This window comes from Branchiostoma lanceolatum, chromosome 7, assembly GCF_035083965.1.
Source record: "Branchiostoma lanceolatum isolate klBraLanc5 chromosome 7, klBraLanc5.hap2, whole genome shotgun sequence".
Taxonomy (NCBI): Eukaryota; Metazoa; Chordata; class Leptocardii; order Amphioxiformes; family Branchiostomatidae; genus Branchiostoma; species Branchiostoma lanceolatum.
This window is the reverse complement of record NC_089728.1, coordinates 3799558-3822977: the sequence shown is the minus strand read 5'-3', so window position 1 is coordinate 3822977 and position 23420 is coordinate 3799558. Positions and strand designations below refer to the sequence as shown.

At 40.1% G+C, this 23420-nt stretch overlaps 3 protein-coding genes across 3 annotated transcripts; 1 reads left to right on the top strand and 2 right to left on the bottom strand.

Moving 5' to 3' along the window:
- Positions 1–522: 522 nt before the first annotated feature.
- On the bottom strand, positions 523–7441 carry LOC136438621 (NADH dehydrogenase (ubiquinone) complex I, assembly factor 6-like). Its single transcript, XM_066433507.1, has 10 exons — positions 7261–7441; positions 6628–6727; positions 6250–6330; positions 4614–4655; positions 4037–4093; positions 3333–3435; positions 2775–2908; positions 1996–2097; positions 1222–1278; positions 523–794 (listed from the first exon to the last, which is right to left on the bottom strand). The coding sequence occupies exons 1-10, from the start codon at positions 7407–7409 to the stop codon at positions 666–668; spliced, it is 954 nt and encodes a 317-aa protein (XP_066289604.1). The 5' UTR covers positions 7410–7441; the 3' UTR covers positions 523–665.
- Positions 7442–7631: 190 nt separating this feature from the next.
- On the top strand, positions 7632–16831 carry LOC136438619 (N-acetylglucosamine-1-phosphodiester alpha-N-acetylglucosaminidase-like). The gene is made up of 12 exons (XM_066433506.1): positions 7632–7722; positions 8372–8857; positions 9585–9724; positions 10427–10535; positions 10964–11092; positions 11523–11654; positions 12415–12600; positions 13297–13430; positions 13940–14068; positions 15154–15285; positions 15629–15704; positions 16424–16831. Exons 1-12 carry the CDS (start codon positions 7637–7639, stop codon positions 16638–16640), a joined length of 1956 nt encoding a protein of 651 aa, XP_066289603.1. The 5' UTR covers positions 7632–7636; the 3' UTR covers positions 16641–16831.
- Positions 16832–20541: 3710 nt separating this feature from the next.
- Positions 20542–22869, bottom strand: LOC136438618 (protein C19orf12 homolog). The gene is made up of 2 exons (XM_066433505.1): positions 22590–22869; positions 20542–22117 (listed from the first exon to the last, which is right to left on the bottom strand). Exons 1-2 carry the CDS (start codon positions 22747–22749, stop codon positions 21858–21860), a joined length of 420 nt encoding a protein of 139 aa, XP_066289602.1. The 5' UTR covers positions 22750–22869; the 3' UTR covers positions 20542–21857.
- Between the last annotated feature and the right edge of the window lie 551 nt (positions 22870–23420).

Here is a 23420-nt window from a genome sequence, read left to right as displayed (position 1 = left end):
TTAATACATGCCAAAATGTTGCATGTTTCTGCATGTAGCTAAGAGCTAAGTATGCCCTACTGCAAAAATGCACGCTAGGATGCCCATCCTAAGTTACCATGATATGGGGCATACACAATGGCTGTTTTTATATTTAAGGTTTCTACTTTGATGTAATGTAAAAACAGCTGATTGTGTTAAAAACAGCTGATTGTGTTTGGTCTGTGCCATTGAAATGTGTTGTATGACACGTTTGCAAAGCATCTTCGACGGGCCAACTGCCATTTGTAAACTTAAGGTCATTTTACTTGCTTTCATTGCAGTATTGGCAACAGGTCATGGCACTGTGCCCGAGAAGTTTCCACCATTTTGTGTGCTCACGAGCCAGACGACATCACATCAAGCTGCAGAGTAGTCAACACTCACATTTGTTTGAAAGTCGCAATTTTGTGTGTCATTCTTAGATGGATTCTGTCGTAACACATGCAAGCTGGTGCTAGCAAAAGTAATAAAAAGTCGAAGATGTCATACATCTGTGAAATATTTGTCAATGTTTGAATTCTTTATTGTTGGCTATTCGTAGGCAATGAAGTTTTATATTAAGTTAGCAAGATGAGCACATCTGTAAGTCCAACTTCCTGTGTCTGCAGTTCCTGTTTGCCTCTAAGATTTTAACATTTCAAATATCAGAATGTCCTCCTCAGTTTTTGCAGCAGTAGATGAAGAGGAAGAAGCGTATCTCTTTGGTGTAATGATGAGTCAAAGACGTTGAAGTCTGCTTTTTGTATCCTCTTCAAGTAGGAGTCACAAGAAAGCTGCAAAGAAACAATGTTGAAAATGATCACTGTAACTCAAATGTGTCGTCTGCCGCTATATTACTGTAAAAGCAGAAATGTTTGCGGTGGTTTTATGTTCGCGGTTTTCGCAGTGAACTCTTAACCGTGAACTTAAAACCACTGCAAAAAGCCGTTCCATTGTTTGACTACTATTGTGTCAAACGCGAACTCAAAACCACCGCAAACACTCCATTTTCCTACCACGAAATTTAATCCCCACAAACGTTTCTGCATTTACAGTAGTCTGACAAACTACTGTTATTATAAATGTGGCGTGGGGAAATACATGCCAATACATATAACTATAAGCACACAATAATACACACCTAATGCTATCGTTTAACAGTAAGCTACTAGGATATCTATTTCAAAACATAATTTTGAAACACCAGTCCATGGAACTTACTGCAGGAAGGAAGGCTGGCATGGCTTTTCTGGGTACATCTTTCTTCAACGACCTTGCCTGGAAAAGGTAAAACCACAAAGCTTGAACTCAGAGGTGTTCAGTAGTAACACATTTTGACTAGTTGTTAATCAAGCATGACAGTCCAGATCATGGAAGAGGCTACTAATATGTGGGGAGACACTGTTCTTAGTCTGTCTGTTTGTATTTTCTCACAATTATATATTTTTGATATGCTAGTTTTACTTGTAAAGCAAGTAACACTATAATTCAGAATTCAGAAGATGTGTCTAAGGAGATGTGGAGTTCCTTATGACCACCTACCAACCCTTGAGTCCAGGAGAAGGGATGCATCATGCAGAGAACTTCAAAGAATACTAAGAGACCCCTCCCACCCCTGCAATGTCTTTCTCCCACCTAGAGAGAAGCCTGACCATAATCTGAGGAACAGGGAAACTCGACACATGCACAAACTCCCACTTAGTAAGACCAAAAGACACAGTGACTCGTTTGTTATGAGGACTCTGAGAGACATTCAAAACCTAGTTTAAAGCTATATTCGTCTGTCCTCAGTAACCGTCTCAGTATTTGTCTGTCAAAAGTAACCTTTTTAATGTATATAAGCGCATGATAATTTTTTAAAATCTGGTCCATTGGAATGTTTTTAACATACTTCTGTAAGAAATCTAATGTAATTCAGGTGTATCGTTCAGACATACCTGCAATGTTGATTTCAGAATAAAAATTGATTGATATACTGGTATAAGCCTGCCTTACCTTCTCCAGGTGTGAGTGAGATAGGCTGGCTATCTCATACATCACATCCTTGACTTTCTGGTCCTGGTTCCCCCTCACTATGTCCTCTTGGGATACTCCACACTGTGCAAAACATGAAACACTAATCATAAACTCATATCAGCTCAACTATCTTCTGTTGAAACATGACAATTACAAAATTCAAAGATGCAAAGGATCTGAACAAAACATTCATGTAACCTCAGAGCATTAACATTAATCCACCACTGTGAAAAACAGTGGGTTTGAAAGATCTCTAGTGCAGCACCCCCAGGTATGCATAGTTTAGATATAGATATACTGGAGTGCATCATACTGGTGGATATTGCAGTTGGAGATTTGTTTGGGCATACCCTAACGGTTTCAGAGAGGCGGAATTATGTACCCTTGTGGAATTATGTTAGTAGATGTTACTTAAAATCCTCCCACACCATAAGGTGTATAGGGCAGTGCCCATTCCTGTTTCATAGCCCTGGGCCACACTGTGGTGCAATCACTGCAGCAGGGGGCTAGTCCACTGGCAGTGGAGTGTGTTTAACTTCCATACTGTTTCAGAAGTATGTACCATTTTTATAAAGTCTTTGGTATGACTCAGTGCACCTCTTGTCCAGAGGTGTCCTACCCGGGAGTCAAACTCGGGCCTTCTGATTCCAAGTAACAGAAGCGCAGACCACTACACCACAGGGGCACCCCCAGTAGAATGTTACATTTCTTTTATTTCTGTAAAACAGAAAAGGACACGAGTTTTAAGTATGACTGACCTGTATCATAACATCCATTGGTAGAAAGACTCTCCTCCTGTTGGCTAGGTAGGGTGCGGCTCTTAATGCTGTACAGATGCCGATGGCTTTGCCAATATGACTAGCAGCATGGTCTGCATGTACATCTTTGATACCTGTTAAAGCCCATTGTATGAATGATAAATACATCAGTGTAGAAGCTGACACAGAAAATATATTTACATAACATTATACAAGATGTTCACCTGTATAAATTATACAAATCAGTCAACTGATTATTGCTTGACAAAACTAATGTCTTAATCTTAAGTATCAAACATGAACGGCATTGCTACGTAGGTTATATTCGGAATATCATCTTAAGAACCCTCTAGACTTGTCCTACATTCATCATGTCTAACAACTGAATGAAATTTTTATAATAGTAATAGTAGATCGTTTTCTCTTAACAATACTTTGACATTTATTTTGCCTTGTACACACAACTACAATGTACTAGTATATGTTTTTGCACACCATACAAGCAACTCCTAGCCTCTTTTTTTTGAGGAATAAGGAAATTAGCAAAATTAGTCTTACCTAGAATTTCCAATGTCAGGTACAGCACGGAGGACACTGTTTGTTCTGAGTAGTCCTCCAATGCTGAGAGGTTTCTGTGCGGCTGATCATCCAGGTTTTCTATCTGTGAAGGATTTACATAAATCAATTTGCTGAAAAAATGGCATCCAAACACTCTGAAAATCATGAAGGATTGGAGGGAATTCTGTTACACTTAGTTGTACCTGGGAACAGTTCAAGATTAAAAGAAGAATTTGAACCACACAAACTGCTTTGTCATTCGAATGCATTCTAATATATATGGACATGCATGAGTACATATTTGTGAGCAAAGTACCACCTATGACGAAGCAGTTTGTGTGGTTCAAATTTATCTCTTAAACTTAAGATGTTCCCTTCACAAATGCCTGCTAAGTAATTTCTTACTAACTAATATGTATGTAGTTAGACACAATATTACTGTTCTATTATGTTATTGTTATTTCGATTATTAGGCAATCATTATTTCTGTTGTTTGATGAATGGACATATTTTCTAGTCTTTATTCTTGTATTATTTGTTATCAGTTGTAATTTTCACTGCACAATGTAATTCTATGTAGGGGGTTGACCCCCCCAGGAATCTTTGAAAAGTGCAACCAGGCGAAATGTCTTCCTGTTTAAATAAATAAACTGAAACTGAAAGTAACGTTTTCAGATGTAAAGCCATTCACACATCATACTGACCCTGTTATCCAAAATCCTGCTGAACCACCTTTTTGTAAGACCACAGCTGTCAACTGCCTGGAGAGAACAATACACATGTATATCTATAAACGAATGAGGAACAACAGACGTAGAATCATATCATGTACGATTCTGACAATATCTTAGGACTAGCCGAAAAGTCTTCACTCCAAAGAACCCGTTGTTTATCAATGTCTCACGTGTAACTTTCCTGCTCATGTACTAATGTTCTCTTAGCACATTGCATGGGATTCCAGCAGTGTTAAGAAAGTGAGCAAGCTTTGCCGTTTTCACACTAATCTAGCCTGCATAGTCAACTGAATGTAGCCTAGATTCCAGCTTTCCTGGGAAGAGACTGAGACAGCTTACTAAAGCTGAAAAGGCTACGTATCCAGGCTAAACTGAATGAGGAGACCATGAGAATACATTTAGTCCAATGTTCAGCCAAAGAACTTGTCAACATCATGAGATCTCTCCAGTTTCATCCTGTTGTGAAATGCTAGGTTCACTTTCTAACGGAGCATACTGACATAAAAGAAAAGTGATCATGAGGAATAATTAGTTCATGAAGACCTACCTTGGCTAGTTCTTGAGCTACTGGCTGTTGAGGAGGTCTTTCCTGCATGTTCGAGTAATGAAAATTTCAACATTTCAAGAAATACTTTAGAACTGTAACCTTCAATAAAATTGCAATCGTTTATTGTACATATTATTGAATGGTTCAAACACAAAGAACAGCAACATATCCTTCTGCAAACAAAACATGGTGTTTTAGTCTGTGAAAGTCCTATCTTCCCACGTTCTGAAACATACAATAACAACTGTACAACTAAAAAGGCTAATGTTAGTCTCACCTTATGGTAAACATTTTTTATTTTTAGCCCCAGTCAAATTACCCTTATCTGGAACAGAAGGGTGTCAAAAAATAAACTACGCACAAAAAGTTCGGAAACTTAACTTTGGTTGATCATATCTCCGTTGTTTTTTCACCGATTTTGATGCATTATATATCATTATAAAGCTTGTGTGATTCCCTATTCTATGATATCAAACTTATTGTGATTGAAAACCCACGGAACAAGTACCAGGACTAATAACGTGAGTGGGTCACGGAGAAAAGTGCCCAAAATTCCCTGTTGGTGTCATATGCGCGCTGTGACATCCTATCGGTATGGGCGCGGATGATGATTCAATATATTGTTTCCTCAGGTTCTAAGGTTATTTTTAGAACACAGACCATCCAAGGTTATTTCTAGCACACAGAACATCCAATGTTATTTTTAGCACATCGAAGAACCAATTGTTTACACCACATAAACACCTGCGTCCTGCAACGGTATCGTCATCCACAGGTGTTATTTTTTGTTATTGTTTCACAACAAACATTGGGGTATGGGGAGGCATAAACTCCAGGGGAAAGACAAGACTTGTACCAGGAACCCTCAATGCAGAAAGATATCGTGACACAATACTTGATCCGGTGGCCATCCCTTTCCTCCATAACATGGGGCCGAATGCCTTGCTGCAAGATGATAACGCCCGCCCACACCGGGCAGGGATCATCGCCGACCATCTCCAGCTTGCAGGTGTAGAGAGGATGGAGTGGCCCTCTAAGAGCCTGGACCTGAACCCCATCGAACATCTATGGGAGCAGCTTGGGCGAGCTGTCCGTGCAAGACACGGTGGCTGACCTAGGACGGCTGCTGGTGGAGGAATGGGACGCTATCCCACAGCATCGCATTGCGCGACTGGTGACGAGTATGAGGAGTAGGTGCCGTGCTGTAGTGACAGCGCGTGGCTGGATCACCCGTTACTTACTAAGACTCCTTTCTAACCCGTTACTAAGACATAGATTGTTGGTTTTGATAAAGAATAAACTTAGCTTTCATGAATATGTCTTGTTTATTCTTGTTGATTTTTCACAATACTCTCGTACAGAAGTCAATATCAACAGAAGAATATGTACGGAATAGCATGTTTGACTATAGTAAGGTAATCTGGGCACTTTATTTCTTCGACCCACTCACTTTAGCAGGCCTGATGCTCGTTTCATGAACTTGCAATCACAATAGGTTTGGTATCATGGGAAAGGAAATTAAAAAAGGCTTTTAAATGATATGTAATATATTGAAATCGGTAAAAAAATAACGGAAATGTGATCGACCAAAGTTAAGTTTCCGAACTTTTTGTGCGTAGTTTAGGTATTTCTGTACCCGATAAATATCCGACAGTGTGTCCTTCCAGAACTGCATCCTCATCTTCCCTATGTTCTTGTCTGTTACAGAGTCTCTGACCTACAAAGTGAAAGGAAACAAATCATGCAATGATAGCATAACAATATACACGAATTGTAAAACGTTTCAGGATAAGACATAATATGCTGAATAAAATAAGATAAAATAAACCGATTCTGCTTCATAGAATAATTTACAAACAATGCTTAGCATTAAATTTGAATGGACCAGCTACACTTACAGGGAATGCTCACAGAAGAAGGCATGCAGACCCTCTTTGGCGAAATGGAAGGAGCCCTTTTGATGGCAAAGTTACTTTTAATATAGTTGATATAGCCGTGTGTGCATTCTCTTTACCAAAGCTAGTTCCACGTTGAAGGCCCTGACTGCAAATGCAGCCTGGTGGGCAGTGCTGGGCAGAAGCAGCACACAGAGGTAGTTCTCATAGTCATGCTTTCTGCAGGAGAAGACACATTAAAAACAAATGTTACCTAAACCACATGGGGCAACATACATAGAAAGTAAGTAACGTTACATGTACAATAAAGACATGGCAAACTATTTGTGCACCAATCACAATGGAATCCCTCATATCTACAGTTTATCTAAAAGTGTAATACAAATCATATTGTACAGGAACATCTTGTCAATAATGCAGCCTCATTGACAGAAAGCACAGGAAAAGCTTTGAATCGGTAAACATCCTAGAACATTGGCAGGAACATCCTTAGTAGCAATAGTGCAAAAATTCTCATTGACAGAAACATCCTGTCAAAAGTGCAAAAAGTGTATATTGATAGTGTCAACAATATTCTTATTGACAGGAATTTGTGCCAAAAATTCTTATTGACAGGAACATCCTGTCACTAGCCTCGGCCTTGTTTTATTATGCCACGCCCCCTTTCTGATCGTCGGAGCGCCGAAACAAAAGTTTGTAAATTGTAGGTCATCGACTATCTATCAAAATAGTCTGAAAACTGCTGGCCTCACCTCACTAAATCCATACAATACTGTCCATGTGATTGTCTTGCGGTCGAAGCACTTCTCTGAACGCAGCTAGCGCAGGGTGACAGCTTCTGTGTCGTCAAAAGCGCAGGTAGCTGACGAACGGACCGAAATAAGTTCATCTGTGCCGCCATTTTTTCTTGACTTCCGACCTCCTGACCTCCGACCTTCGTTAACTAGCTGCCTGTTTGATGTTTTTGTAGCCCATTTTCAGTGCTTACATTTTATATATTGATATAGAATTAGGACTTTATGTATCATCACCATAGATATTAACTGAAATCCGTTAAAGAATATTCTTTGATTGCGTTAGTTAGCACAAGTTGATATTGAAGGTCAAAGGTCGTATTTGGCAGCAAAGATGGCGGTGGTCACGAGCATGAAAAGTGTCGTCGTCAATATTTTTATTGTTTTGTCTTCTGTACAAGCATATATCTCACCGGGACCGTAAGTAAAATAGTATCTAATAGTTAGTGATCGCGGCACGACTTGCTTTTCTTGGTTGGTGACGATCTGCTTGGCTGTTTTAGAAAACATATGGTGTTTGGGGAGGGGGCGTTTCAGCTAACTTTATGTGCATGACGCATACGAGTTATGTACTACAGTTAAATTACTACGGTACGGTCGCGTAGATTAAGAAATTCTTGTTGCTCAAAGTCTAATAGTACAACAAACATTTTTTGCTTCCCAGGTTTTGTTTTCATGTCAAATATCAGTTATCAGCCATATAATAACTTAACACTGGAAACGGTTATGTAAAATTGTGTCATTCAATAAATATGTCCAACCGGACATCCGTGTTGACAATTATCTACTTGACAATATTACGTCATTAGTAGATTGAAACTACTTAAGGACTCACATTTATTTATCTGGTTTCTCCAGATGCATCATGTCCACTTAGTTTTGAGCAATCTGAATTTTATATTTTGTTGATTATTATATTTGTCATCTTTTCCAAGTTCAGTACCTAGTATAATGATATAATTCAATGTGTGCCACTAGACACTGCAAGGGTCTGGATGAACTTATTTGTTACTGTCAACACACTCAGATATTTACTAGCATCTCTCAGATAGTGTAATTTCACTTTCAGATCATTGGACGATGACATGCTGCTACCCTTTCCATCATTTGAGGAGTGGCCCAGGCACTCCCACCGCCATGTCAGAGACTGTCAGCCTGATATATTCGGTAACGCCACCCACGAAACATTCCCTGCACATAGAAACTCCAATATAACTGCCCCATCTACCACCAGATACTTTGTAACCAAGGTGGTAGACTCTCTTGGGAAAGTAAAGAATGGTTATGGACATTATACCGTGATCAACAACCCATTGAGGACTTTTTCAGTTGTGGAGCCAGGTGGATCAAATGGCTGTTTTGAGCAGAGAAGAAGAACGGTGGCAAACACGTCCCAGGCCCGTACCTGCCACGTCGCCGTCAATGCAGGTTTCTTTAACACTCACACGGGAGCCTGCCTCGGGAACCTGGTCACAGACGGGAAACATGTACAAGACTCGGGCGGGATTCAGAACGCAAACTTTGGGATTAGAAAGGACGGAACAATTGTCGTTGGGTGAGTCAAATATTAGATTGTAATCATATAATATATAATTCGTTATTGTATATGTCTTAATTTTTAGTTTGTTTGTTTGTCTTGGTGTGTGTCAGAAATTATTTGAATATTATGAGTGACGGAATGTGAGGCGGACGATGGTGTAACTGGAGACTGACAGGATGTTAAAGGAAATCCAAGTAATATCGGGGCACGAAAATCAGATTTTGAAAGTCAATTTATTTAGTCATTTCTATACATGATTAGTTCAACAACACTATCACAGTGCATAGCGACGTCCATCATGCAAAAATACAACGTCGTTGTGATGTGAGAACTCACTGAAAATCATCGCCAGGGTTTTTGCAGGCTCGCCAAACTAAGGGAATCATCGTACGGAACGTTTTTGCACGGTTTTAAAATGCTCAAAGTATGAAGTTATTACGCATATTTGCTAAATAGTGTTAGTTCATGTCACTACCATAGATATTTCAGCATTTTTTTATTTCCATATTTTGGGCCCTAATATTGCTTTGGTTGCCTTTAAGGTTGGCTTGGCTGTGGGTCGGGTCCATATTTGGTCCCGCAGGCTGGCAGGATGGGACATTTGGCTTCTTTCTGTATTCCTGCTTATTTCTAGACACTTTGATATAGATAGAAGTAAATATATATAATAACTCCCTGGCCTTGGTTTTGCCTTTGTTTTAGTTTTGATTCTGTATAAATATCTGTTTGAAATCCCACCCAGCTACCTGTCAGAGCTGGATGTGATACAGGAAGACAACCCCTTTGTGCAACTGGTGACCGGAGTTATCTGGTTGATCAGGAATGGGAGTGTCTACGTGAACGAGAGCAGAACCACAGAATGTGCAGACATGCAGGAGACTGGTGAGTTAGGCTTGTAATTATGTAATTCATCTTCATTATTTTCCTAGAACGATCGTAGAGTGGAACTCATTGCAACCAAGTACCGTGGAAGCATCCTCATTAGATAGCTTTAAACAATGCATGCAGTTAGATATGCGAAGGTTAGACGTGACAGGTTGTTTGGTGTAATATAACCAGCTGCTGCTGCACCGCGTGCCTGCAAAGCTGGCGTGTTATGCCGAATGGCTGTTATACCAGCTATATAGATCTGATACAGAATGATACACTTCTGGTTTGGACAATTTCATGCCTAAGAAAAATGTTTAATACCAGCTACTAAGTATCTAATACACGTTACAGCTAAGAAAAGAACAAGAAATAGTCATGCCTTCAAGTACCAGAGTTATCAACCTGGATTAATATGTTCAGAAATGTGTATTTTCTGAGAACTATTGGTTGCCATTAAGTACTCTAGTGTCATTGGACAGTCATCCTTGCTAAGCTTTAAACAACACTTTTCGCTAGATGTGCAATGGTTAGATGTGACAGTCCGTTCAGTGTAATGTAACCAACTGCTGTTGAAGCTGGTGTGTCACACTGAAGGGCAGTTATACCAGCTATATGTAGATGCAGAAAAAATTCACAAGCAGGGCTTTTTATTTAGGTAAGCTTATATTTGGTTTGTCTCTTTGTGTTTAATGCGATTTGTATTCTTTCCTACAGGTAGCCTGGATAGGTTTGTGGACGTGGTGTCAGCTAGGAGTGCCGTGGGACATGATGAGGAGGGGAGAGTCGTCCTGGTGCACATAGAAGGACAGACAGGAGACAGAGGGTGAGTCGAAGAACGGGCTGGAGTGGAAGACCAAATAGACAGAACAAAAAGTTAACCTAGAATTGATCAGTCATTTTTACATTGGTACTCCACCAATTGTATTGCATTATGTGTTAATCTAGGTAAAGATGACAAACTCACACACGTCTACTGTATACTGAACTCACGTGTTGTATTGACAGAACTCAGAACTATCTGTACAGAGTAGAAAACTACATCCGGGGTTTTGGCCCCTGGTTCCTAGTGCGCAGGTGCGAGATACTAAAGGCGGGAAAACTACTAGATAAACATTATGTTGATTTATATATCATTGGAACGCTTAATTATTACTTATCATCGTTACAATAATAATGAATTTGTGATGATCATACTTTCAAAGGTTGAACACCAGATTGAGCCTACTGTTGTTGTTTTTTGTCCGTCCACAGAGTAAGTTTGTGGGAGTTTGCAGACTACCTGCAGAGGCTGGGGCTGGTTAATGCCATTAACCTGGACGGTGGAGGATCGGCCACGGTGGTGATGAACGGGAGTGTTGCTAGCTACCCTTCTGATCACTGGTAAATCTATTTATTTATTCTGATTTACCAAATTTGTGTAAGGACTGACATAACAGTGACTATCACATTTTCTAGATGTCAACCCGAAGACCAGACTGTAAGAGTTGATCCACTCATACTTGGAACGACCCCTATTCTTTTTGATAGGTATGATGGGATCTTTAACATGCTTTAGCTGTGGTTCCCCTCAAATGCAGAACCTCTGACTTTACGTCCCTAGCCTCTAGGCACTCCTTTTCACCTGAGTCTAGTGAGGAGATAGGTGTAAAATGCCTTTCCCAAGCTTAGGAAGGTAAAAGGTGGTAAAAAGAGAGGGATGAGCTCCACTTTCCAGTACCATGCCCTAGACACAACTGGATAACAAGCCACTGCACATGCCCCTTTGGCCTCAAAAAGGCTATGGAACTACCTTAAAGTTTTTATATTTCAGTTCTGACAACCCAGCCTGGCGCTGTGCCCGTGCGGTCTCCACAGCTCTGTGTGTGCACAGCCTGGACTGTGAGCCAGCAAACTGCAGCGGGCACGGGGAGTGTGTGGAGGGGCAATGTCAGTGTCAGGGCAGGTAGGATACATGTTAGTTAAAGTTAGTTAAAATCCTCCCACACCATAAGGTGTATAGGGCGGTGCCCATCTCCGTTTCATAGCCCTTGGCCACACTGTGGTGCAATCACTGTAGCAGGGTAGCTGGGTAGTCCACTGGCAGTGAAGTGTGTTAAACTTCCATACTATTTCAGAAGTATGTACCATTTTTAAAAGTCTTTGGTATGACTCAATGCGCCTCTTGTCCAGAGGTGTCCTACCTCCAAGTAATTTGAACCAGATGTGGTGAGAGACAGAAGCGCAGACCACTACACCACAGGGACACCCCCGTAGGATACATGTGTATCTCTGTTATTGTTTTACCTTCCTTGTTACCTGAGTGCAGACGGAGATGTTATAATCAGTTGGTGTGTTTGCTTGTTTGTCATGATGTGCATCCTCAGTTATGTGAATATTACAGAATGGCAGCCTGGTGGGATGGTGTAATAGGATGCTTGGAAAATTGGAAGTTTGCTCGGGCTCTTGTCCAATGTTGTAGACATGCAGGAAGTGATTACGTGCAACTGATGTGGATGTAGCATACATCGCTGACTCATGGCTTCACCAACACAGTTATGTCAGGTTGTTGTTATCAGGAGTACCCTCTTAGAGCTTGTCACAATGAAGTTTGGCCAATTGTATTTATTTATTTGTTTATTTTGTATCAGCTAATTGTATCAGGCTCTTGTTGTTTGTTTGTACTGTGAATTGTCAATAAAACCTTTCCCTCCCTTCATTCACAGATGGTCAGGTGCAGGGTGTGAGGAACTGGACTGTGGTGATTGTGGTCTCCATGGCAACTGTACGGAGGGTGGCTGCCTGTGTGAGGAAGGCTGGTTGGGCGCCGCCTGTGATGAGCCGGACTGCCAACCCTCCAACTGTTCTGGACACGGCATCTGTGTCATGGGACAGTGTCAATGTCAGGAAAAGTATGTCAGCTCAAGACAGTAGTGCTAAACTCTCTAATGCTTTATTTTGCAGTAACTGTTAACTGCCTTTAGGGGTATCCTGATAACTTTATCAGTATGTTTCTGAAATCCTGATAACTTAATCAGTTTGTTTCTGAAATCCTGATAACTTTATCAGTATGTTTCTGAAATCCTGATAACTTTATCAGTGTGTTTCTGAAATCCTGATAACTTTATCACTATGTTTCTAGCCCAGAGATGCTGAAAAACTTTTAAAAGAGATTTTGAAAGAGGTAAACTATGATTCGAAAAGACCTTTTGATATATATATATGTTGAGATGTACAATGTAGATTTAAGAAGAAAAGTTTTTGCAACAACTTCTTTAGCAAGCTGCAAGGTTGTTATGTAGTCATCAGTTTTATGTATGGTGTACTTTGTTATGTAATATTCAGAAAAGTCCTTCATAGCAAAAGTAAACTCAACCATTTGTTGATTTATCCATTATTTCTAGTTCTAACAGCTCAAGAATTCTTAAACATAATACAAAATAGAAGTATAGAATAAAACTTAACATCCTAATTACTAATACAATAAGGGCTAGCATACATTTTTGATATGTCCTTGGTGATACATGTACTTTGTTATGTGATATTCAGAAAAGTCCTTCATAGCAAAGGTTAACTCAAACATTTGTTGATTTATCCATTGTTTCTAGTTCTAACAGCTCATGGAGTGGACCAGCCTGTGATGTGCTCCAGTGTGGCCCAAACAACTGCAGTTCCCATGGAAGCTGCCTGGTGGATGGATGTGTGTGCGACCCTGGTTGGGTGGGCAATGAGTGTGAACTGAGTAAGTTAAACTGTTAACACACTGTTTTGACATTTGTTGTTGTACAATATTCTAAAACGAGCTGGTCAAGATTGGCTTGAGAAAGTTGAAGTAGGAAATAAGAAATTAACTGAAGCGTGGTTACCAGCTTTCTAAGATGATTGTATCCATGAATCAATTTCTACGAGGAGGAAAGAATCACTTTGAACTATGATTTTTTTACCACTTTCTTGCCAGAATCACTTCTTTTGCACTGGTAGCTGCCCAGAATAATAGATTTGCAAAATACTCTTGGTGATATGCAAATAATAAAGGATATGTCCAAAAGGTGTTGATGTACAGAATTTCTCATTATTGCCCTGAAAAAGATTACAGTCACCAAAACGTCAGCTGTTGTATTACTTGGTTGTGAATAAAGAACTTCGTTGTACAGACATTTTAAATCATAAAACTGAATTCAATGAATTGATTATATTATTCACGGCATGAGATTGGATCGCTAAACCGTGCTCTTTCTGTGCCCTCCCCAGCCTGTCCCCCAGGTTTATTTGGTCCCAGCTGTGCTGTCCCCTGTACATGTGAACATGGAGCGACCTGTGACCCCCAGACTGGAGCCTGTACATGCCTGCCTGGGTGGACGGGGGTAGCATGTGATCATGGTGAGATAACCTGAGGCTCAGTTTGGTACCTTTAAAGTTAAAGTTAAAGTTAAAGTTAAAGTAACCCAGGCGTCTTGAAAAAACGATTAGGGGTGGCGCCCATCTCCATTTCTATAGCTTTTGAGCCACACACATTTGTGCAAGTCACTACAGCAGGGGGCTGGTCCGCTGGTAGTGATGTGTGTGTTTAACTTCCATACTCTTTCCCAAATGCTGACTGCTAAGCAGAGAAAGCAGTATGTACCATTTTTAAAGTCTTTTGGTATGACCCGGCCGGAGTTCAAACTCACGACCTACCGTGTGCAAAGCGAGCACTCTACCATTGCACCGGTGAGACCTTAGATGCATGAACAAAAATGTAGTTGACTGTGTAACAACTGATCATTTCATTTGCATGTTACAGAAAGTAGAACACAAGTCTAAGATTATTACACGTTCGCGATAAGCCGACAGTGACGTTGACTTAGGAATGAACATGAACTTTCTCAAGGACAAATATTCTCATGGCTACCTTGATAGTGTCACTTCTACAAGTACAATCAAGGTTACCTCACGACTTGCAGTATTTTCTTGTCATGTTGACCATCTCTGGAGGGCAACAAAATTTCTTGATTTTTTTTTCACATCAAGCTAAAATCACTGCAAGTGCTGATGACATTCTTAACATTTACTTACTTGGGCCTCTGATCTTCCCAAAGTTCTGGGCCAGTTGCAATTGGGCTTTATAATCAGTCCATGAAACAAAGTTAGCTCAACATGATAATGAAAGCTCATCTGTGTTGGTAGTAATCATAATACAATGCTAAACTTTCTTCCACTACCTTAGTGTTGGAAGAAAGTTTAGCATTGTATTAAGGTTAGCTCAAGTTCAAGACCGAGAGAGGTCCTGGATGTAGTATGACCTTGAAACGAGGAGAGTCAAGATGTAGCCAGGTTGACGTTGAACCTTCACGTTGTGTGGGACCGTTAGGTCCCCCCCACACACACATTTCACCTTGACCTTATAATTATATATGACCCAAGTGTCAGGACCCTTGGCACTGCTGACAAGTTACATTTCTGTGTTTGTTGTTTCTGTGCTCCAGTCTGCCCCTATGGGACATTTGGAACAGGGTGCAGCCACAGGTGCGAGTGTGCGGACTCCTGCAGCTGTGACAGGACGACAGGAGACTGTAACATGACTCTCAACCAGACTCTGCCTACAGACCTGTACTCAGGTAATGTCTGACCCCAAGATAAGTAATCACATAAATTAGATTGATACTATTCTCCAAGCAGAGGTTGGATGTTTCGGACGTCTTTTTAGGCATTTTTGTTGGACTTTCTATTTTGTTAGGTTTTCCTTTTGTCTACTCAGAGAGTACTTGTCTAGATCAAAATATATGTATTTTATGAGCATTCTATTTTTGAGGATTACATTGTCATATTCCATTTTACATATATTCTTATGCGTCATTGAGAGCAGCAGTTACTTACAATGAGTAGTATTGAGTACTCATATATATATATATACTACGTCACCATTTGTCTATGACTGATGTATTCTCTACCGTTGGACAGCGAGTCACTGCATCGCAACTGGGGTCATCAAGGAAGAAGTGTCAAAGATGCGGCAGGAGATGGAGAATCTTCTTAGGTCAGTTTGCAATGATTACCTTCGGCAAGAAGATAATGGGTATATCTTTTTATAGACTTCCTTATACATGTAGGTTAACAAGATATTGCACACTAGCACATATACCTATGTCAGTTGTAGGAAAATTAATGTTGTGTTTCCAATTACAGTTCTGAAATAGATTAAGGTTGCCGTAGGTAGGGATTTGTTTTTGTCCAAAAAGGAGACCTAGATTTGATGGGTCTGTTTATATATCACTTTTTTCTATTGCAACAGAAATGAGGAGAACATGTTGGAAAACAATCAACGTTTTCATCGCTGAAATGTCAAATTTGCCAGTGGTTGACCCCCAAGAAAGATCATGGTTGGCAAGTTTTTGCCTGGGTCGGTTGGTAACTGGAAACACCACACTAATTTTCCTATGCCTTACCATTATTCCTCTCAGGTTGGTATTCTTACTCTCCAAGCAGAAGTTGGTGGGAAGATTGTGACCGTTTTATCATATGCCCCGTTTTTTGTCAGCTATCCCCACCAAATAGGGGCACGGGAGGGACTTTGGCACATTTCCCAAAGAACTACTCCTCCCCCTGTCCTTTGAGCGTGCGACATGGGAGAGAGGATGGTGGGAATAGCTGACGAAAAACGGGGCATATGATAAAACGGTCACAATCTTCCCCACCAACCTCTGCTTGGAGAGTAGGTATTCTAACCTTCACACCGTCTCTTCTTCCCCTCCCCAGAAACCCCTGGTTCATAGCCTGTGTGAGCTGTGCCAGTCTCCTGTTCGTCAGCCTGGTCGCCAACGTCATCCTGCTGTGTTACCACTGCTCCTGTAGCTGCACCTCCCGGCCAATCAAGTACTCCCACCTCCCCATGCACGACCTCCCCTTCGACAGGTTCCAGGACGAGCTGGAAGTGGACAAGGCTCCAGGCCACAACCAGTCGTCAAGGATATGATATATTTGTAGAACCTCAGTTAAATGTAGCCTCCATAGCAGGCTCTAACCGGCCTTTTTGGGGGGCTAAATAATTATTAAGTTTATTGCAAGTTCTTGCCCGTAGGCTAATTGCAAGGACATGTAACATGAAAGGACGGACAGACAATATATAACAATACAGCATGTGACTTTGCTAGTCTAGATACTAACACTAAATTCTATCTTATTTTACAAATGATACACTTTTTGCAGTCAGCCCGTAACCATCGACCACCCTGTAACTATCTTACCGGCAAGATAGTTACAGAGTGGCTGATGGTTACGGGCTGGCTGCAAAAAGTGTATTATTTAGCCCCCCAAAAAGGCCGGTTAGAGTCTGCTATGGAGGCTAAGTTAAATGTTCATAACCCCTGCTTCTCCCATTGTGTTCAGTTAGTTCTCACTCTAAACAGGTATCTTACTGGACTGTGGCTAGTGCTAGGAAATTGGGCCAATTTTGGGAAATTTTTGCCAATTTCTCTTTACAGTTGCACTGACATGCGACACACGGGTAAAAAACATGATCTCTACAAACAAAATGGCCGTGCCCTGAATGTCACATTCCCAGTTTCAGCTCCGAATCAGATACAAGATAGCTTTATTGGAAATTGCAGTGTTGCCACTGAATTGAGAACCAATGTGCAATGATTAAGATTCATCAAAAAGAGATCTGTAATGATTGCTCTGTTTTGCAACCATTTGCACTCATTTGTGACAATTTTCAAAGAATTTGGAATTGCAGGTGACAAATGGGTGGTGGTTGACGTCACTTACGAATACCTTTAGCAATTTGGCGCAGTCCAGTGAGATACCCCCTTATTTGAGCAGTTGAGCTGGTCTCAATCATGATGTTTCTGACTTGGTGAGAAGAGTAGTCTGTGTAAGGCAGACTTCACTATCCTAGGCTGTAGTAGCCCCTCCCCGGCTGACCGGTGTTGCTTGACCAGTGTGATTCAATCAGCCTAGTGAGAAGAGATGCTGTTGTGGCCTTCAGGTCTTGTGGTCTGGACTTAGGGACCATGGAGTCAAAAATAAAAACGTATGTTACAATCCTTCCGACACGTTTCGGTATATCATAAGGGCGGTGCCCATCTCCGTTTTTAAAGCCGCCGGGTCTCACAGTTGTGCAAGCACGACAGTGGGGGCTGGTTGTGGCATGTATTGAACTAGCATACTCTTTCTAATAACTGCTGAGCAGAGAAAGCTGTATGTACCATTTTGTAAGACTTTAACCTTTAATGCACTGAAGTAGCCGTTTGGCTACAGATTCTCTATTGGTTACAGGGTTAGATAGGAGGGAGAAGGTTAAAAACAGTGAACAGAAAATAACCCCAGCATGTTCTAGAGGTAATCACAGTCAAATGTCAACCTGTGTTGTACAATATATGAAATATACTCAGAAAAAAAGTGAATTATACTACCAGTATATGCCAACATAACCAAGTGTCAAAGTATATGGACTACATAGAATATTATCCATGTAACAGAAAACAACAGCCAATTATTGTATAATTGTATAATATACAGACCAAATGGTGTGTAGGGATCAATGATATGAATTCATACTCTAGTGATTAGATCTACAAACAGAATCATTACTCTTGTACTACTTTATTGCAGATGTTTGTAAAAACTACCTGGTGCTGACTTATTCAATGCTCACTTTTACTCAGATACTATAAACAAGAATAGGACAGTTTGCATGTTGACATATATGTCATTGGAAACATGGCAATACAACAAGATATTAATATAATATATAATGTCTAAATACCATATTTGTGGACCAAGATGTAACCTTTATCCTCAAACTGTTTGCATGTTGTTCTCCAATTTAAACTTTCTTTTTTTCTAACAAAAAAAAAAGAGTTGGGAGCCAGTGAAGAAAAGAAGTGAGGTGTGCCTAGCGATGCAATGCAACACAGAAACCTGTGATGAGTATGCAAGAATTTGTACATTTTGATGAATTAACAGGGTCATATTGTATGTATGGTGAAAACTTGAATATGTTATGGTGCATAATGCTGCATGTAGAACTGTAATTAGGAATTAAGTGCAATTTTAGAATTTATTTATTAATCTTTCATTCTTCGTGCCCTCTCATTTTTTCACAATGAAGCAATATTTCATGTTCTGTAGGTTTTTCCTTTGAAAAAGAGTTAAGTTTTGATTAGGAAAATGTCTTTCTTTAAGGAGACTATTTGTACAGTATTCAAATTGTGCATATGGTCTAAACATATCTTTGAAAATAATATCTATGCAGTGTTTCTTGATGTGTGCCATTTACTACAAAAATGTTATGTATGCCATCTTGCCTCAGGAGTGCTCATGCCAGAAGTGTCTATCTTTTGTAGCATTTGATAGATGCAAGTTTAAAAAGGATAAATTGTCCCAACCAGGGTTGTCTTCAGCTTTCAAGATTCGTCCGGCCCACTTATTGTTGGAGGTTGGAGTTTATCAATTGCAGGCCTTGATTAGGTTGGGGTGTTGCAAAGGAAAAGGCAACATTTGATTCAACTTAAATTTGGAATGTTATTAATTTTCATTGTTAAATGTGTCATTTCAAGAAAATATATTGTCATGTCATGAAGTTCAGATTTTTTTGATGGAGTGGTGAATTTTTGGGTCCTGGCCACCTTGGTATTGGACAAAATGGATGTTTACAATCCCTGAAGAAGTAAACTTAATGGTTAGATGTGGAACAAGTTAAGATTGAAATGGTTGAGCTACCTGTTGCAGGCTACACCATAAATCCCATGATACTTAATATATTTATCTGGTTGTCACTCTCAGTTTTGACATATCTCAGCACAAAAAAACAGTATAGGTCTTTTTGGTGCTTATAGCATGCCCACCAATTGCATATTGTCTACTCTTTAAGAGATAATGACATTAGAAATGCTATGAATCATGAGTTAGAGGAAGTTGTATATATATATATATATATATATATATATATATATATATATATATTGATATGTATATGATATATTTATCGGAATAAGATGTTGCAAGATTCTTCACCCAGCCTAGCATAAGGTGGTTTCAATTTGAGCTGCAGTTTAGTTATTTGTGCAAAGATTACTTTATGGGGATGTGCAAAGTATTGTACCAAATATTCTTTTATGGCATGTGCTTTAAAATACATGTAAACTGCAATTTTTCTACTCTCCAAGCAGTTTCGGCTATTTTTTTACGTGTTTTTAGCCGTTTTTGTCGGGCCTTCTACTTTGTCATCTTTTTTTTGTATAGCCAACCCACACTATACAATAAAAAGATGACAAAGTAGAAAGCCCGACAAAAATGCCTAAAAACACGTAAAAAAATTGCCGAAACCCCTCCTCTGCTTGGAGAGTATGATTCTTCATGAATAGGGTATATATTCAGAGCTGTACTTGTCAGCAGTTCTTTGGCTAAGGAATTTAAACATGTCATAGTCTGTGCCTTTATTACAAATACTGGTCAGCTGAACTGCAAGGTTTTCATTATGTATGTGATGCTGTTATAGTGTCTTCAATGTCAAGGTCATTCCAGAGATGTATGAAATTTTTACATCAGTCCTTGCTTTTTGTCATTTGTGTGTTTGCATCTCTCATAATAGTTCTCATGACACATCATGGTCAAAACATATAGACTGTCCTGGAGGTTGTTTTTTATTAGCACAGTGCATATTTGTGTATAATGTCATCAAAGGATGCAACAAATACACTTACTACTGTAATTGCATTAAAGTTTGCGTGGTTTTTATTTCGCGGCAGGGAGAAAATGTAGTGTTCGCGGTGGTTTCAAGTATTAATTTGCTGTTTGAAACATCCAGTGGAACATGCAGTTTGTAGACGAAAGAACAGCATTTTCACAATGGAATACACATGAACAACATATGAGAACAAATAAAGTTTATTGTTCTTTGCCTAATATGGTATCACACAATCAGATATGATGATGAACAGGGGAGAAGGCACTACCATAGTCTACACTGACAACAAAATCACCTGACCAAACAACGTCTTTTCATCTTTTGCTGTTTTCTCAAAAGTCACTTACAAAAGTAAGTGTATAGCTATCATCAGCAATTGATATGGTAAAGGCATTCTTGAGGGCACATCTCTAAAATGATTATGAATCTGAAGCCCCTGTCACACTTGTACGTATATATTAGTCCGCATGAGTTGCGTATTAACATGTTTTGGGCTGAGGTTAAGTTTGCAGCCGAATAAGTGAGTTCTTAGGTTCGATCACTAGGCTGCACAACGGTGGGTCAAAGTAGAAAACAACCTTTTCCCCGAAAACCTTACTTAAACCAAAAAGTGTTCATGCGCAACTCACACACACTTGAATATACGCACAAGTGTAACAGGGCCCTTAATGAGAAGAACTGAAAGTATTCTAATCAGTCAGCATTTTGGATTTGTGGATAGTCTGACTTGTTTTACATGTACATGTACATCATCACTTACAACAGATCGTGATTCTCTAGTGAGGTAGCCTCTATAAGGCCTTGGATGTGAGGAGTTTGTGTTAGATAGACTAGATACTGGCTTGTATTCAATTAATTCACAATAATACAGTGATATGTTGTGTACAATCACAAGAGACACAGAGAAGACAAACAAAATAAAACACACTGTTTTCAACAGCCGAAGTAGGCAGGGTGTCAGTCTATTTTCTGACTGCCACAACCATACTCCTCCATCATTTCTTAAATCAACTGGCAGGTCATGTGGGGTCAGTTCATGCATCTAATTAATTCATTTGACCTTTCACCCAAATGATCACGATTGCTAGTGGGATGGTCAACCGGTAGAATATCACAAGATTTCCAAAACTTGGTCCATAGTCTTACATTAGTCACAACTTTGTAAAACAAACTTTGATAACATCTCTATAAAACTTTCCTGAGCAACAATATATATTGTCAGAGCCAAAATGGGATACAGTATTTGGTCTGAATTATAAACTATAGAAGAATACCGCACACATGTGAGGACTAGGAAAATTGATGTTGTGTTTCGAGTTACAGTCCTTACAAAAGATTAGGGTTGGTAGATAAGGATTCTTTTGTTGATGTCTGATAAAAAAATGTCTGTCCCTTGCCAGCACTCTACCAAAAAAAAAGATTAGGGTTGGCAGATTTTTTGCTAGGGTCTGTTGGGTAACCTGAAACACAACATTTTTTTTCCTCGGCCCGCAGATGATGTTAGTCCAATATAGTCATGCCCATGTCTTTTTGTACATATCCCGTCAGAGCGTCCAGCAGCATTCTCCTCATCATGGCATCTCCCCTCACCAGAGCCTGCAGAGTGAGTAAGTCGTCTGCGGTGATTCCCTCCAGGATGGACCAGACTGCGTTGTACAGCTGCAGCTGCTGGGCATGGTCCATCTCCAGGATGATGGTGGCCACGGACTTGAACCTGCCAGCTGACGACCAGGCAGCCAAGGCTCCTCCCACGGCGCCACCTGTTCAACAACAGTACAACCATCTGTTAGCTACAAGCAGCACAGCCCTCTATGGTTTATAGAGACAAAAAAAGCATGACAAAGTCGGAAGCCCGACAAAAACGCCTAAAAACACGTCAAAAACCAGGCAGAACCATGATGAACCCTCTGTTAGGGGGGGGGGGGACTAGGGTATTACAGTTTGGGCCAATAATGCATGCATTCCTATGGAAAAGTTGACAAAAATTAGGCGTCATTATCTCAGGAATCAAAGATTCTGACCGAGAAAACTTACTCTCAAATTCTAACCTGTTCTGTAGACTGTCATCTAACAAAATTATGTGCACTTCTATAAGGCTATTCTCCGAGGAACCAAAATGTTCTTGGTTGTGAATGAAAAAACTACAATTCAGTCTTTAAACAACTCTTTTTCACATTAAGGTTTGCCATTTGGTACCTTCTCATCAGAAAAATGAGGAATCTATGTACTCACCTACAGCCAGACCAGGTGGTCCTCCCAGCAGACCCCCAGCGGCAGCGACCATCCCTGTGAGAAGTCCTCCCTTCAGGGATTCTTTGACGGCAACTCGTAGATTCTCCTCCTGGGCCAGTGAACTGAGCAGGTGCATCACATGATCAAGTCTGATGGGCATTCTCCTCTATCTAAGATATGCACACCTGATGGGCTGAGGAGCAATCTCTCTTGAATGTGTATATAAATATGAGTAGCTTCAGGAGGGTTCAGTTGGTATAGTTGATCTTCAGAAACCTGGAGAAATTAGAAAGAAAGGAAAAAATAATGGAAGTTGTTTTCCGTTCCCATCAATTCCTCAAGCACTGAGTGAGTCAAGGTCTGGGCTGTTATTGCTAAAACAGTTTAATACCTTTCAAAGTTCAAACATACCAAAAATCATAATGATCTGTCAACTCCTTCTTGAGTTATTTTCTTCCAAAGTCTATAACAAAATCGGCCCCCGTAGTTTAAAACAAGCTGCTAGGGGGCCTAAACCTACACCACCTCTAAGTCTCTCCCTCCCAAAAATCAAAATTATTTTAGCATGTCCACAACACGAGACATCAAAACTATAAGTTCCACTGCAGTGCTATAGAATGCCACTAGGAGGCCCATTATCGAACTGGACCTTTGTTTTCCCGACCCCTACCTACCTATCAAATATCATTTAAGATCCATCAATGACAAACGATACCCAAACACATAATCTCATTGATGAACTTCAGAAGGTATTATTGGTACCAAATACTGGCTATGCCAAATGTGCAGCATTCTGACCTACATTTGCCACTGTACTAACACGTCAGTACA